This window comes from Nerophis lumbriciformis, linkage group LG32, assembly GCF_033978685.3.
Source record: "Nerophis lumbriciformis linkage group LG32, RoL_Nlum_v2.1, whole genome shotgun sequence".
Taxonomy (NCBI): domain Eukaryota; kingdom Metazoa; phylum Chordata; class Actinopteri; order Syngnathiformes; family Syngnathidae; genus Nerophis; species Nerophis lumbriciformis.
The window spans coordinates 17,841,628-17,859,612 of NC_084579.2; the positions used below are offsets into that span (position 1 = coordinate 17,841,628).

A 17,985-nucleotide genomic window follows, 5' to 3' on the forward strand; every position below is an offset into this window, starting at 1 on the left:
TCCTTAATGTATCATTGTGTAACGTCATATTGAACAAACCTCAAAGAACACACAATTTGCCTTTATTGGGACTGTAAGCTCTTGTCAGTTCGCCTCATAGCATAGTTTTATTTACATTTTTTATGTACCTTTTATTATTTTTTTAGCATTGTTTCTGTATTGGTAAATTCTTGTTGTGTGGAAAATTGTTTAACCTGGAAGTTATCCAGAACTTGCATCATTTTTATTGTGCCACAAAGTAACAAAAAAACAGTGATATCACTGTGAAAGTATGAGGATATGGCACTGCCTTATAGAATGTGTTCAATAAAAGACAGATTATAGCATATTATTTACATTAAGTATTTCAGACTAATTTGTGTTAGTTTGAAATATTCTGATCCAATCTAATCGCTACGAAACATTGTTTGCACGATAGAAACGAGTTTCCACTGGTTGACTTCTCAAGCTTACGTAAAATAACAAGCCAATGACGCAGAACACTGGTGTTCTGATGAGATGCGCATTATGTGTGTGTGTTTTGGTGGGTGTACCAAGTCGGTAAACAGGAAACGGTGGTGAAGAAAGCACAAAAGATTTACCACAGAGGCTGAAAAGCAAGCCCAAATAAAGGTTAAAAAATAAGTTAAAAAAACCCCCGCTACTTGCATCTCACAAGATTTGCAAGTGAAAAAAACCAAGCCTAAAGTTGTTTATAATAAGAGTTTTTGCTGTATACAACTGATGCGCTTGAGGGGGGCTGTGATTGGATGACAGGCGATGTGTTGCTGCCTTTTTCATCTAAACTAGTGCATTTACAAGAGCTAACAGTCAATACTCGAAGCCAATTTATCCTGGCTAATACAGGACAGTTGACTGTCCTAATTGTAACCTCCAAAATCAACCACAATCCGTTTATCAATTTGTTGTAATTTAAAAACGTTTTTGTGCAATTTAGGGGCTTATTTTTCTTAATAATTTTGGTTTCAAGTCCAAACTGTAAGACTTTGAAGGCGCCACTGTATTCCACCGCAAGAATAATGATTGCTGTAGCTTTACCACAGTGCCCCAATGTTATTGGAGCTATTCGGCTGCAGTCAATACAAAGGGCGCCATTTAACAGACCGATTTTATGTGTTCATTACAATTGAAAAAAAGGTCGCATTAGTAGCATGAATAGGACAACACACGCATTGAGGAAGACGCTGTCACTGTTTCAATGATCCCAAAGTGGTCGAAATAAAGCTTGCACAGTGAGCATCACACATGCAATGGCAGTCAGGTGCAACCGACACTAGATCGTTCCACCAGAGAGGAGAAAAAAACATACATGCTGTTAAAGAGTAGGTGCCCATACATTATGTAGTATGCGCAAAGCAGCGTTTCATAGACGGATTACCGTCCCGTTAATGCTTGTGTGAGTCACAGGTAGGCACAGTACGGACTACGGGGATGTCAGATTGTGGTTCCAATTTGATTGCATCCATCTGGGGAGCATGACGGATTCACATAGTGTCGATAGAAAATCCAAACTATACCCTCAGAATGGGTATTGTTTGAGACTTGACCTAACAATTCAATGAATATATGCTCCTAAACTGTAACATGAACCTCAACAAGAACAGGATGAGACGAGCAGTACCCAGGACCCCTGGAGACTTCACTGAAAAAAGTGCAAACACTCGCTTTGGATTACTGTAACTAGTTTAAAGTTTGAAATATACCTTAAAGAAGACTATTATACTTTTACATCAGGGCAGTGTAGTCAAACAGATACCACATAAATGTTTAAATGGGTCACACGTACCTGTGCTGTTTCTTGGGTGGAGGTGGTGGTGTTGGATTGGTCTCATGATTGCTTGATCCCATCTTCCCCGCTACCAGAGGCTCTGTTGTTGCGCTGTCATGTTGCTTGGCCGGCATGCTCCCGCTCTGCTTGCCCTTCTCCTCTGCAGCGGCAACCTCACTATCCCCCTGACAGGCACCATTGTTAGGTAGAGGCAGGGGGGCCGTGCCTGGCTCTGTCATCTGAGGGGGGCTGGTCAGGGCCTTACAGTCTCTGGACTCCTTCCAGACAGCAGCACCATTGACTGGGCCTGTTACACGAGACCCAGGATTAGTAGTCAGCGTTTTTTTTTCACCCCCTTTCCGCTCCCGTTCTTCCTCCTCCTCTTCCTCCTCGATGCGACAGTTCCAGGTGGAGCTGTGGTGGTTGTGGTGCTTTTGCCAACGATCGGATGCTGCTGGGCTGTGGTTTTCCGGTTGGACCTTGAAGTGTCCCTCTTTGGCGGACACCAGTAAAAGCATGGAGAGTTCCGGGAGAGGAACCGGAGACGATATGAACGGCGAGAGACTAGGGGTGCTCAGTCTGTGGAGATCTGGAAGTGGAACCGGTGAAGAGATGGACGGAGAAAGGCTGGAAGTGCCAAGTTTGGGTGACCGGGTGGTTCTTTTTGGTGGAATGGGCGGGCTAGACTGAGGCTTGGGATAGAGAGGAGGGGGAAGGCTGAATTCTGTAATCAAGGAGGGTGCACTGTGGCTCGGACTGGGCCAGCGAAAGGCTGTGCTGACGGGGTCCTTATGTGCTGTAGGGCTAAAGTGGTACTGAGTGCTGATGGCAGAATCTGGGCTGCTCAGGTAGAACATCCTGTTGTTCCCCTCTGTGTGGGCAGCCATTACAGTAATGGTGGCCCGTTGACTTTCTTCTGAGGAGTTCTTGGTCTGGTTTTGAAACACATTTCCCTGAGGCTTATGCTTTTTCTTGGTGCTCTCTGCATAAATGGGTTCAGAGTCTGGTTCACTGGGAGAATTGGGTGCAGAGTTAAGCGTTGCTTGGGGACTTTTGGGGCTCCCAACGGAACCCTCGTGGACTGGTAGAGAATCTGTACTGCTATCAAATGAGGAGGAAGAGTCTAAGGGGCTGTTTTGTTTAGATAGGACAGGAGGAGAGTAGATGGAGGACTGACTGTTAGTGAGAGTGTCCAAAGATAATGCAGAGTTTAGGGAAGTGCTGGACGTCTTGGTGGGGAGAACTGTGTTACCTGTTCCGTTACTACAAAGTTTGGCAGGACTGGTTGGAGGAAAAAGTTTCTCCACAGAATTTTGGCAATGATAATTTAATCTCTTAGCGCCAACACTTGAAGTGCTATTAGTTCTGGGGGCGGTGGTACTATTCTGCTGATTACAAATGTCCCCATTAGCTTTGTTCTTGACACCTTGAGGACCTCTGTTGCTGATGATCATAGAGCCTTTGGGCGACAAGGAAGGGTGAGAAAAGCAATAGTCCTTCTTGGGTTCCGGGCTTTGAAGAGATGAATCTCTCTGGGTTTTATTGCAACTGTTGCCATCAATGTAAAGTGAAGAGAGGTCCAGAAGCTTCTTTAGACCTTTTGAGTTTTTCTGTAACAAAAAAGCACTGGTTAGAGAACATAAGCATTTATCAGACACTTTAAGGACAATCACCTTCTCTATGTTCATGTTAACGTCAGCCATGGAGTCGCTGGTGTCCATGCTCATCATAGTGGGCTTGACGGCGATAGTGGGCTTGCTGTAAGGTGAATGCACCGTCACTGCAGTTTCTTCATCGCCTCCGAGGCCGCTCTTCAGACACGCGGCGGACGCAGCGCCATCCGGGCCACCGCCGACCGTCTGCCTGTGCGCGCTGAGCTGGTGGAAGCAGTTCTTACAAGAGCCGGGTTTCCACACGTGTTCTGCAAAGTCGCTGCACACTGACATCTTCGTCGTCACTCGATCGTTGGGAAAGGTCAGAAGCGACGAAGGAGCGTTTCAGCAAACGCAGAACACACGTTCATGGCTAGAAAGGAAAAAAAGAATGAGGTTAGAGTAAGAATCTTAGCTGCTTTAGATCATGTGATAATAAAGCGGTCTTTGATCATGGCATCAAATGACTAATTTTGCTTTTGAAGATCATATATGATGTGTCACATCAAAGTAAGCATTAATCATTTATGATGAACATGAACTCGGCTACACGACGCGGCTTTCGGAAGAAAATTGTGTTGTTTAGGTTGTTTGTTTACATAACAATGGTAAATGAAGCGCAACCTGCAGAGGCGCTGTTGTGTTTCAGTCTCAACTAGTTTGTCGTCTTAGGAAGAATACTGCTTTACAGAACTCTTTCCAGTAACATTATTCTGATCAAATATTATCTGTAACTGCATAGAAAACATTATATCAATAAACTACTGGCACGGCATACATTTTACAGCTTTTTCAGTTATTTTTACTGGTCTGTTTCCAGATCATTATGACATCGTAGACATCTTTTTGTAATATCTTTTCCAAAAACCCCAACATGGAAACAATAATACATTTCTTTATGTGAAGTTAACAGTTTGACAAAATGAAAAAAAAAGTTTTAAAGGACATTCAATTTTAATTATCTTCAACGCCAAACAGGACATAAAATCATTTTCTTTTAAATTGACATTTTTGAAGGCCTTTCATTAGATAATCTCACAGGTTTAAAATTAGTAAAATAACTGGTGTTATGCAATTTAATACTAATTGACTCATTTGATCAAAAAAGCCTTAAAAGGATTACAATATCTTTAAAAAAAATTGTGTTTTTGTTTAGGGCTGAAGTTGTTCAGCAAAAAAGTAAAATAAATTAAATTATATATATATATATATATATATATATATATATATATATATATATATATATATATATATATATATATATATCCATCCATTTTCTACCGCATATTCCCTTCGGGGTTGCGGGGGGCGCTGGAGCCTATCTCAGCTACAATCGGGCGGAAGGCGGGGTACACCCTGGACAAGTCACATCACAGGGCCAACACAGATAGACAGACAACATTCACACTCACATTCACACACTAGGGCCAATTTAGTGTTGCCAATCAACCTATCCCCAGGTGCATAGGTTGATTGGCAACACTAAATTGGCCCTAGTGTGTGAATGTGAGTGTGAATGTTGTCTATATATATATATATATATATATACAAAATGTTTTTGTGTCATTTTGAGAAATAAATGACTTTTATGAAGAATGAGGACAACTGTTTATTTTACCCAATTTTTTGGAAATAAATTAAAACATTGCTTTGTTTATGTTTCATTTAATGTATCCATCCATCCATCCATTTTCTACCACTTATCCCTTTCGGGGTCGCGGGGGGTGCTGGAGCCTATCTCAGCTACAATCGGGCGGAAGGCGGGGTACACCCTGGACAAGTCGCCACCTCATCACAGGGCCAACACAGATAGACAGACAACATTCACACACTAGGGACCTTTTAGTATTGCCAATCTAAACAGTTCCTATTTTAAAATATTATTGTATGTAGATATACCCTAAAATTTGTTTCGATAATTAAAATAAATTTAAATTATGAAAAAAAATCAAAAAGCATATTTACTCGAAGGCCAGATTTAAACAATATTTACAAATATGACTCTGTTTCTATGTATTTTGGCATTTCATCCAAATGTAATATGCATATGTAAGCTTTTTTTTTTTATAAAATGTGAATATTTGGCCTATGGGCCAAAGAAAATCCCATTAGATTTAAATGCAGGTAATTTTCCCTGAGACGTGGCTTGTTCTATTTAGTGGATGAAGCATGTATGAATGACAAAATTCAGGCATACGCAGGAAATATTTATCCATGAATTTGATGTACGTGTACTGCGCGGCCTTGGCTGAGCGCTTAACTGTACTAGATCCTTTTCCCTGGTCTGAATCCAAAGGACTAACATCCAAAGTAAAAACAGCAACAAGGAAGCCTGATAGGAAATCTCCGTTAGGTCAAAAATGTCATCATGTGTGGATGTAACCTAAGGAGAACCGGCACTACTTTGCGTTCCCATGGTCTCCTAAATTAGCGGCTATGCGGCGTCTGCTGAAGCACAGACAGACTTCTTGTTGATCCCTGCGACATAAAAGCCCCCGCCCCCCAAGGTCCTCGGCAGACCCCGACAAGCTAGAAGAAGACAGAGGAGCCTCAAGCATCCCAGAGGTCGGAATGTCAGGAATGTGTAAAAGGCGCAAGTCTCACCAGGGTGAATCTCACACCCTCAAAAAAAAAGCCTCCTCCTGCGCACAAACAAAGTGCACCTCCTTCCTCCTGTTGTACAACAGCGACAGTGAGAGGATCAGCGCTACTTCAGAGGGATCATTTGTTCCCCGGCATCTGGCTGCACCCCAGCTTTATTTTCCTTACACCGCTTTAATTGCCTTTCAACGAGGTGCTGCACTGACACACAACCCCACGAGACCGCCTCTTCAAAAAGATCCACAAACATGTAGCGCACGTGCTGAAATACGTAAATATGAGCTTTTACAACAAGGGTGAAAAATGTGTTGACTTAGAAAGGTGGCGTCTTCCTGTTGGTTAGTAAAAGAAGACACAATGAAGGCATGTTTACATTTGATTTGGTTCACTCTGACTCACTTTGGGCAGGAAAGCGCCTACTTGCTCCGTGTTTGTTTAGTTGTGCCTGTGACGACAACCGCGGGGAAGAAGCGAACCTCGCCTATAGACCTTGTGGTATCTCGCCTCAGTCCAAACCCAGCGATGACTGATCAGTTTTATGCTTGCATTTATTTGATTGTGGTCTTTAAGTGGTCACAACGTCTTCCAGGTTCCTCTCTTAAACTAATACAGCTTGCAGTTTGGGTGATTTAAGGTATGTTTACAAACGTGCCAAAACATCGTAGTATGCATGCTAGGCCAGTAGATGGCAGGTGTCAAACAAAATTTGATTATGTCGTTCACAAAATGTTTTACTTTGTATCCAGGCACTAAAACGCACAATTTTGATCTGTCGGTTAAAAAAAAATCTATATTCTATAAAGATGTCCGATAATATTGGACAGCCGATATTATCGGCCGATAAATGCTTTAAAATGTAATATCAGAAATTATTGGTATCGGTTTCAAAAAGTAAAATGTATGACTTTTTAAAACGCCGCTGTACGGAGCGGTACACGGACGTAGGGAGAAGTACAGAGCAGTTGCGTCTCCCAGTCATAATTGCCACTCCCGAAAATCTCCCGGGGCAACCACTCTCCCGAATTTCTCCCGATTTCCACCCAGGCGTGTCTTAAAGGCACTGCCTTTGCGTGCCGGCCCAATCACATAATATCTACGGCTTTTCACACAAGTGAATGCATACATACTTGGTCAACAGCCATACAGGTCACATTGAGGGTGGCCGTATAAACAACTTTAACACTGTTACAAATATGCGCCACACTGTGAACCCACACCAAACAACAATGACAAACACATTTCGGGAGAACATCCGCACCGTAACACAACAGAACAAATACCCAGAACCCCTTGCAGCACTAACTCTTCCGGGATGCTACAATATACACCCCCCGCTACCCTCTAGCCCCCCCCCCCCCCACACCTTAACCCAACCCCGCCCACCTCAACCTCCTCATGCTCTTTCAGGGAGAGCATGTCTCAAATTCCAAGCTGCTGTTTTGAGGCATGTTAAAAAAAAATAATGCACTTTGTGACTTCAATAATAAATATGGCAGTGCCATGTTGGCATTTTTTTCTATAACTTGAGTTGATTTATTTTGGAAAACCTTGTTACATTGTTTAATGCATCCAGCGGGGCATCACAACAAAATTAGGCATATCGGTGTCGGTTGATATCGGAATCGGTAATTAAGAGTTGGACAATATCGGAATATCGGATATCGGCAAAAAAGCCATTATAGGACATTTCTAATATTCTATATATGTTTCTTATTTTTTTGGATACAATTTTTCTATAATAAGCTTTTAGCATTTAATCACTGCCTTTTTATACCGCATTTTATTTTATTTATTTAAAAGCTTGACAGATATCAACCTTGCAATATATTATTCACTTTTTTGGTTTTTTAGTTGGGGTGTCCCGATCTGATATTGATATCAGCAAAAAAAAAACAAGTATCTGTCCTGCAGCGTATTTACTCGTGCAAAAGTAGGACGGCCTGTTAAAATCTAAATGTCCCCCAATAAGCATAGGCTTGGTCTTTTCTTGTACTCTTGTAAAGTCGTTTACAAAAGGTAAACATGGTAGGCTACTAGGAGCAAGCAGCTTCACAACAGCTAAGCACACAATAGCACACAAGCTAGACATTCATAATACATGTCCTTAAATGAACAATATTGCAGTCTAAAAAATATTTGTCAATACAAACAAGTATCAAATTATTATATTACTTACATGTACAAAGTCTAGAAGGGAGAAGCGTATTAGTAAGTATCCAGTAACAAACGTGTCTGCATCGTTCAATTAGAGTCATCAATAAGAGTCATGCGCTAAACTTAATAAATTATTGTGACCACGAGGTGTCGCCATAAACAAATGTCCACTTCAATGAAATTAAAGAAAGTATAATAAGTCAATAATAAATAGGTTAGTATGTGTCATATACTATACATTGTTCTGGAGAATTTTACTTTAAAGCCTTTTGTAATAATCTACGCTACAGAGTAACACAAGTATGTGGTATGAGTTGTGCTGATATCGTATCGGACTAACATCGGTATTGGCCAATACTCACATCTCAAATATCGGTACGTTATCGGAAGTGAAAAAGTTGCATCCATCAGCGAGCTTGCTCGTTACGCAAAATTGACTTCGGAATTTTGTGGAACTTTGAGCAAGTCTGGGGGATATCCCAACGAATAAAATGCATTTTGATTCGAAGGTGTATCATCAATGTTAAAACATTTTTTGGTGCATTTTTCAACATTTTCCAGAATTTCTCTGACTAAAAACCAGACATGCGGAGAAAGTGTGTCAACCATGAAAGTGTGCCGTTTAATGCTGATCCAAATTGAGATTTCTGAGCCGGCTGAGTTGTGTTCTGTAAGTTGATCTGTTGTATCACTTTACCAGCAGAGGATCAATGACAACAACAAAGAGGGAGAGGACATGTTGGAAAATCATCTGTGAATACTCAACATTTTTGTTCTGTGTCTGCCAAACTAACCAAACTAACGTTACGTCTCTATTTAGGTCATTCCTGCGTCCACCTATTGTTTGACAAGAGCTAGACCCCGCTGTCTACATTCCCCACACCTCCTCAAGCTCAAGGTCCAATATTTCTCACTTCCTCCAACAGCAGAAAAACACCAGAAGTTTAGTCACTTGACAACTTTCAAAATAGCAGAAACGTATTTCACGACGATGTTAAAAAAACATCAGTTATAGAGATAGGAAAAACTAGGTCAATGTGGAATTTGCTGATGTTGGCAACGATTACTTTAATGCTAGTTTGTAAGAACAAAATTAATACATACCAGTATGGGTGCTGAAAAGAATGTACTCACATCCAAATTGCAAGTTTTACTTATTTAGATTCTAAATCGATTCATAATTTTCTCGTTTATTTATATTAAATGGTTCCATAGTTTGCCCTGCCTTCCGCCCGTGTGCAGCTGGGATAGGCTCCAGCACCCCCGCGACCCTGTAAGGGACAAGCGGTAGAAAAGGGATGGATGGATGGGTTCCAAACATTTCCCAAAGTAGGAATCAGTAGTTATAAATAAAACATGTCACAGCTTGAGCAAAAAAACCTGTTTATGACCTAAATATGTTTTTCAACATTATGAGAGCTCTCGAGACATAAAATCATACTTGCCAACCCTCCCGAATTTTCCGGGAGACTCCCGAAATTCAGCGCCTCTCCCGAAAACCTCCCGGGACAAATTTTCTCCCGAAAATCTCCCGAAATTCAGGCGGAGCTGGAGGCCACGCCCCCTCCAGCTCCATGCGGACCTGAGTGACGTGTTTTCCTCTACCGTAAAGCAGTTCGTCTGCCGTAAACAGCAATGTTATGACACTCTTAAACAGGACAATACTGCCATCTAGTGCATTTCACACAGCAATGCATCATCAGAGAGGGTGTTCAGCATGGTTCGAAAGATAGTGACAGAGAATAGAACAAGGATGGACAATTCAACCCTTAACTCAACAATGAGTAGATGAGTGTTATGTGTGTGTATATGTGTAAGTAAATGAACACTGAAATTCAAGTATTTCTCTTATTTTTATATATATAATAAAAGAAATATATATTTATAGCTAGAATTCACTGAAAGTCAATTATTTCCTATATATATATATATATATATATATATATATATATATATAGGAAATAATTGACTTTATATAAATATACATAAAATAATTGACTTGGTGAATTCTAGCTGTAAATATACTCCTCCCCTCTTAACCACGCCCCCAACCACGCCCCCCCCCCGCCCTAACCCCCCCCCCCCCCCCCCCCCCCCCCCCCACCTCCCGAAATCGGAGGTCTCAAGGTTGGCAAGTATGCATAAAATACCACCCTTTAGTCACCTTTACACTCTTTTAATTTTTGCTAATCAGCGGCCACGATACTGAACAGTGCATTCTGATTAATCGCCTCCCGTGGGCAATACTACTGTATTATTTATATTTTTAGTTTATTTAGCCTTATTTGCTTGAAAATACTTAAAGGCCTACTGAAATGCGATTTTCTTATTCAAACGGGGATAGCAGGTCCATTCTATGTGTCATACTTGATTATTTCGCGATATTGCCATGTTTTTGCTGAAAGGATTTAGTAGAGAACATCGACGATAAAGTTCGCAACTTTTGGTCGCTGATAAAAAAGCCTTGCCTGTACCGGAAGTAGCAGACGAGTAGCGTGACGTCACAGGTTGTGGAGCTCCTCACATCTGCACATTATTTACAATCATGGCCACCAGCAGCGAGAGCGATTCGGACCGAGAAAGCGACAATTCCCCCATTAATTTGAGCGAGGATGAAAGATTCGTGGATGAGGAAAGTGAGAGTGAAGGACTAGAGGGCAGTGGAAGCGATTCAGATAGGGAAGATGCTGTGAGAGGCGTGTGGGACCTGATATTCAGATGGGAATGACTAAATAAGTAAATAAACACAAGACATACTCTATTAGCCACAACACAACCAGGCTTATATTTAATATGCCACAAATTAATCCCGCATAACAAACACCTCCCCCCTCCCGTCCATATAACCCGCCAATTCAACTCAAACACCTGCACAACACACTCAATCCCACAGCCCAAAGTGCAGTTCACCTCCCCAAAGTTCATACAGCACATATATTTCCCCAAAGTCCCCAAAGTTACGTACGTGACATGCACATAGCGGCACGCAGGTACGGGCAAGCGATCAAATGTTTGGAAGCCGCAGTTGCGTACTCACGGTACCGCGTCTGCGCATCCAACTCAAATTCTTCCTGGTAAGAGTCTCTGTTGTCCCAGTTCTCCACAGGTCAATGGTAAAGCTTGACTGTCATCTTTCGGGAATGTAAACAATGAAACACCGGCTGTGTTATCCGGCACAACAGTCAGGAGGTGCATTCTACGGCGGGGGTGCGTTATCCAGCACAACACCTGCCGCAATACACCGCTTCCCACCTACAGCTTTCTTCTTTGCTGTCTCTATTGTTCATTGAACAAATTGCAAAAGATTCACCAACACAGATGTCCAGAATACTGTGGAATTTTGCGATGAAAACAGACGACTTAATAGCTGGCCACCATGCTGTCCCAAAATGTCCTCTACAATCCGTGACGTCACGCACAGGCGTCATCATACCGAGACGTTTTCAGCAGGATATTTCGGGCAAAATTTAAAATTGCACTTTAGTAAGCTAACCCGGCCGATTTGGCATGTGTTGCAATGTTAAGATTTCAACATTGATGTATAAACTATCAGACTGCGTGGTCGGTAGTAGTGGGTTTCAGTAGGCCTTTAATTTAGGACCCAAAAATGGTAGAATATGCTTTAAAAAATCTGCGTTGTTGAAGCTGAAATATTTGAAGTGCGATGTGGCGAGCGACGACTGTACGTCATATGTCAGCATCTAACAGGAGCTTATGTGACCTGTTTTAAAAAGTTTTTTGGTATAGCTCTTACACCAAATAATAAATTGCAAGAATCGCGTTGAATCGAATCGTCACACCAAGAATCGGAATCCAATGGACTGGCGAGTTGTGGTAAGATTCACATATCCACGTCACAGCATATTTTAGCAATACATTTAGCTAAGCAACTGTGCTCCCTGGTGGCTTTAAGCACAATAGGTGATTTATAGGGGAACTGCACTTTTTTGGGGGAATTTTGTCTATCGTTCACAATCATAATGAAAGACCTGACGACGGATGTATGCATTGGAACTTGTAAATAAACGTAAATGAAAGTCCGCTTAAGACAGAGCCAATGTGCGGTCCTCTATTCCGCCCAAAAACCCCAATAAATAACCATCCAAAATGCGCCAACAATACTAAATTTTTATTTTGTGACTTACATATTAACCAAGTATTAATGATATTGATATTATGAGCGCTAACACAGACAAACTATTTATAGCGGTGCCATGATCATGAACTTGCGTGCCAATGTTGTCATGATTGACTGGTGAGCTCCTTCTTTGCTCGTGGAAGTCTATTTCAGATCATAAATAATTAGAGATGTCCGATAATGGCTTTTTTGCCGATATCCGATATTCCGATATTGTCCAACTCTTAATTACCGATTCCGATATCAACCGATACCGATATATACAGTCGTGGAATTAACACATTATTATGCCTAATATAGTTGTGATGCCCCGCTGGATGCATTAAACAATGTAACTTTACCATGAATTGATTAACGTGGACCCCGACTTAAACAAGTTGAAAAACTTATTCGGGTGTTACCATTTAGTGGTCAATTGTACGGAATATGTACTGTACTGTGCAATCTACTAATACAAGTTTCAATCAAAAACAACAAAAACTGCCATATTTATTATTGAAGTCACAAAGTGCATTATTTTTTTTTAACATGCCTCAAAACAGCAGCTTGGAATTTGGGACATGCTCTCCCTGAGGTAATCCTAATACCCACTACAACTATGGGAAATACTATACTTTGATTTTCACAAAGTGCATTATTTTTTAATTTTTTTTAAACATGCCTCAAAACAACAGCTACAAAAACAATGAAGGCACACAGCTTCAGTCCAGAGTATACTAGAGCATACTTGCCAACCTTGAGACCTCCGAAATCGGGAGATGGGGGGTGGGGGGGGGGGGGTTTGGTGGTATCGGGGGGGGGTGTATATTGTAGCGTCCCGGAAGAGTTACTGCTGCAAGGGGTTCTGGGTATTTGTTTATGTTTTTGTTGTTTATGTTGTGTTACAGCTCCTCTCTGAGCTGCCACCTTAACGTGGTAGAGGAGTTTGCGTGTCCTAATGATCCTAGGAGCTATGTTGTCCGGGGGCTTCCATGCCCCCTGGTAGGGTCTCCCAAGACAAACAGGTCCTAGGTGAGGGATCAGACAAAGAGCAGCTCGAAGACTTCTATGGAAATGCAAGAACCGAGACTCAGATTTCCCTCGCCCGGACGCGGGTCACCGGGGCCCCCCTCCGGAGCCAGGCCCGGAGTTGGGGCACGATGGCGAGCGCCTGGTGGCCGGGCCTGTCCCCATGGGGCCCGGCCGGGCACAGCCCGAAGAGGCAACGTGGGTCCCCCCTCCAATGGGCTCACCACCCATAGCAGGGGCCATAGAGGTCGGGTGCAATGTGAGCTGGGCGGTAGCCGAGGGCAGGGCACTTGGCGGTCCGATCCTCGGCTACAGAAGCTAGCTCTTGGGACGTGGAACGTCACCTCGCTGGGGGGGAAGGAGCCTGAGCTAGTGTGCGAGGTAGAGAAGTTCCGGTTGGATATAGTCGGACTCACCTCGACGCACAGCAAGGGCTCTGGAACCAGTTCTCTCGAGAGGGGCTGGACTCTCTTCCACTCTGGCGTTGCCAGCAGTGAGAGGCGACGGGCTGGGGTGGCAATTCTTGTTGCCCCCCGGCTCAGAGCCTGCATGTTGGAGTTCAACCCGGTGGACGAGAGGGTAGCTTCCCTCCGCCTTCGGGTGGGGGGACGGGTCCTGACTGTTGTTTGCGCTTACGCGCCAAACAGCAGCTCAGAGTACCCACTCTTTTTGGATTCACTCGAGGGAGTACTTGAGAGTGCTCCCCCGGGTGATTCCCTCGTTCTACTGGGGGACTTCAACGCTCATATTGGCAACGACAGTGAAACCTGGAGAGGCGTGATTGGGAAGAATGGCCGCCCGGATCTGAACCCGAGTGGTGTTTTGTTATTGGACTTTTGTGCCCGTCACGGATTGTCCATAACGAACACCATGTTCAAGCATAAGGGTGTCCATATGTGCACTTGGCACCAGGACACCCTAGGCCGCAGTTCTATGATCGACTTTGTAGTTGTGTCATCGGATTTGCGGCCTCATGTTTTGGACACTCGGGTGAAGAGAGGGGCGGAGCTTTCTACCGATCACCACCTGGTGGTGAGTTGGCTGCGATGGTGGGGGAGGATGCCGGACAGACCTGGCAGGCCCAAACGCATTGTGAGGGTTTGCTGGGAACGTCTGGCAGAGTCTCCTGTCAGAGAGAGTTTCAATTCCCACCTCCGGAAGAACTTTGAACATGTCACGAGGGAGGTGCTGGACATTGAGTCCGAGTGGACCATGTTCCGCACCTCTATTGTCGAGGCGGCTGATTGGAGCTGTGGCCGCAAGGTAGTTGGTGCCTGTCGTGGCGGTAATCCTAGAACCCGTTGGTGGACACCGGCGGTGAGGGATGCCGTCAAGCTGAAGAAGGAGTCCTATCGGGTTCTTTTGGCTCATGGGACTCCTGAGGCAGCGGACAGGTACCGACAGGCCAAGCGGTGTGCGGCTTCAGCGGTCGCGGAGGCAAAAACTCGGACATGGGAGGAGTTCGGGGAAGCCATGGAAAACGACTTCCGGACGGCTTCGAAGCGATTCTGGACCACCATCCACCGCCTCAGGAAGGGGAAGCAGTGCACTACCAACACCGTGTATGGTGCGGATGGTGTTCTGCTGACCTCGACTGCGGAAGTTGTGGATCGGTGGAGGGAATACTTCGAAGACCTCCTCAATCCCACCAACACGTCTTCCTATGAGGAAGCAGTGCCTGAGGAATCTGTGGTGGGCTCTCCTATTTCTGGGGCTGAGGTTGCTGAGGTAGTTAAAAAGCTCCTCGGTGGCAAGGCCCCGGGGGTGGATGAGATCCGCCCGGAGTTCCTTAAGGCTCTGGATGCTGTAGGGCTGTCTTGGTTGACAAGACTCTGCAGCATCGCGTGGACATCGGGGGCAGTACCTCTGGATTGGCAGACCGGGGTGGTGGTTCCTCTCTTTAAAAAGGGGAACCGGAGGGTGTGTTCTAACTATCGTGGGATCACACTCCTCAGCCTTCCCGGTAAGGTCTATTCAGGTGTACTGGAGAGGAGGCTACGCCGGATAGTCGAACCTCGGATTCAGGAGGAACAGTGTGGTTTTCGTCCTGGTCGTGGAACTGTGGACCAGCTCTATACTCTCGGCAGGGTCCTTGAGGGTGCATGGGAGTTTGCTCAACCAGTCTACATGTGCTTTGTGGACTTGGAGAAGGCATTCGACCGTGTCCCTCGGGAAGTCCTGTGGGGAGTGCTCAGAGAGTATGGGGTTTCGGACTGTCTGATTGTGGCGGTCCGCTCCCTGTATGATCAGTGTCAGAGCTTGGTTCGCATTGCCGGCAGTAAGTCGGACACGTTTCCGGTGAGGGTTGGACTCCGCCAAGGCTGCCCTTTGTCACCGATTCTGTTCATAACTTTTATGGACAGAATCTCTAGGCGCAGTCAAGGCGTTGAGAGGATCCGGTTTGGTGGCTGCAGGATTAGGTCTCTGCTTTTTGCAGATGATTTGGTCCTGATGGCTTCATCTGGCCAGGATCTTCAGCTCTCACTGGATCGGTTCGCAGCTGAGTGTGAAGCGACTGGGATGAGAATCAGCACCTCCAAGTCCGAGTCCATGGTTCTCGCCCGGAAAAGGGTGGAGTGCCATCTCCGGGTTGGGGAGGAGATCTTGCCCCAAGTGGAGGAGTTCAAGTACCTCGGAGTCTTGTTCACGAGTGAGGGAAGAGTAGATCGTGAGATCGACAGGCGGATCGGTGCGGCGTCTTCAGTAATGCGGACGCTGTATCGATCCGTTGTGGTGAAGAAGGAGCTGAGCCGGAAGGCAAAGCTCTCAATTTACCGGTCGATCTACGTTCCCATCCTCACCTATGGTCATGAGCTTTGGGTTATGACCGAAAGGACAAGATCACGGGTACAAGCGGCCGAAATGAGTTTCCTCCGCCGGGTGGCGGGGCTCTCCCTTAGAGATAGGGTGAGAAGCTCTGTCATCCGGGGGGAGCTCAAAGTAAAGCCGCTGCTCCTCCGCATCGAGAGGAGCCAGATGAGGTGGTTCGGGCATCTGGTCAGGATGCCACCTGAGCGCCTCCCTAAGGAGGTGTTTAGGGCATGTCCGACCGGTAGGAGGGAAGACCCAGGACACGTTGGGAAGACTATGTCTCCCGGCTGGCCTGGGAACGCCTCGGGATCCCCCGGGAGGAGCTGGACGAAGTGGCTGGGGAGAGGGAAGTCTGGGCTTCCCTGCTTAGGCTGCTGCCCCCGCGACCCGACCTCGGATAAGCGGAAGAAGATGGATGTTGTGTTACGGTGCAGATGTTCTCCCAAAATGTGTTTGTCATTCTTGTTTGGTGTGGGTTCACAGTGTGGCGCATATTTGTAACAGTGTTAAAGTTGTTTATACTGCCACCCTCAGTGTGACATGTATGGCTGTTGACCAAGTATGCCTTGCATTCACTTATGTGTGTATTTAAAAGCCGCATATATTATGTGACTGGGCCGGCATGCTGTTTGTATGGAGGAAAAGCGGATGTGACGACAGGTTGTAGAGGACGCTAAAGGCAGTGCCTTTAAGGCACGCCCCCAATAATGTTGTCCGGGTGCAAATCGGGAGAAATTCGGGAGAATGGTTGCCCCGGGAGATTTTCGGGACGGGCACTGAAATTCGGGAGTCTCCCGGGAAAATCAGGAGATTGAAACCGATACCGATACTTTCCGATATTACATTTTAAAGCATTTATCGGCCGATAATATTTATCTCTATAAATAATGCCTTTCACCTGGACAGTAGAAGCATGAGGATATGTTCCGACGAGTTGGTCCGCCCACCTTTTCTTTGCGAGGATTGTGAGTCATTCTTCCTCTAAACGGGACTGTAACAATATTCTATCAGTCGGCATCCTAATAACAGCAGACTTTGTACAGTAGGTGATGTTTTATTATGTTTGTTGGCTCTCATGAAGTCTGCAGTGTCGTACTCAGTTATGTTGTTAACAAAAAAAAGCGAATGTGCTGCGTTTTTTAAATTAATGCGCCATGCATGCCTAAAATGAGCAAAATATGTAAATATTAAATATTATTATAAATGTGCCCGTGATTATAATACATACATACTTATATCATGTATATAAAACCTTAATGGAGGTGTTTTTTTAAAGGCTTTTTAGGCAGAATAGAGCGACTCCAACAGGCTCCGTTGTAAGCAAACTTTTGATCGCATTTATTTACTATTTAGAATGCATAAAAAAAGAAAAGCATGTGTTCTTGTCTTACATAAGGAATGTGAATGATGGGCAAAATTCCCCCAAAATTGCAGTTCCCCTTTAAAAATTTCGAAAATCTTGGAATATAATTTGTGGAGTGGGTTCCAATTCAATGTGGTGCTACTAAACATGATAAAGATAAAATGACATAAAAACTAGAGATGTCCGATATTAGCTTTTTTGCCAATGTCCGATATTCCGATATTGTCCAACTCTTAATTACCAAACGATACCGATATATACTGTACAGTCGTGCGATTAACACATTATTATATATATATATATATATATATATATATATATATATATATATATATATATATATATATATATATATATATATTGTTGTGATGCCCCGCTGGATGCATTAAACAATGTAACAAGGTTTTCCAAAATAAATCAACTCAAGTTATGGAAAAAAATGCCAAAATGGCACTGCCATATTTATTATTGAAGTCACAAAGTGCATTAT

At 44.1% G+C, this 17,985-nt stretch overlaps 1 protein-coding gene across 1 annotated transcript in view; it reads right to left on the minus strand.

Moving 5' to 3' along the window:
- Positions 1–17,985, minus strand: part of LOC133575003 (inactive tyrosine-protein kinase PRAG1-like) — a 35,667-nt gene that overhangs the window by 15,800 nt on the left and 1,882 nt on the right. Inside the window, exons 2-3 of the mRNA XM_061927447.2 lie at positions 3,442–3,793; positions 1,787–3,378 (exon numbers count right to left, since the gene is read on the minus strand). Coding sequence (XP_061783431.1) covers positions 1,787–3,378; positions 3,442–3,714 — 1,865 coding nt within the window. The 5' untranslated portion in view covers positions 3,715–3,793. The remainder of the gene's footprint in view (positions 1–1,786; positions 3,379–3,441; positions 3,794–17,985) is intronic.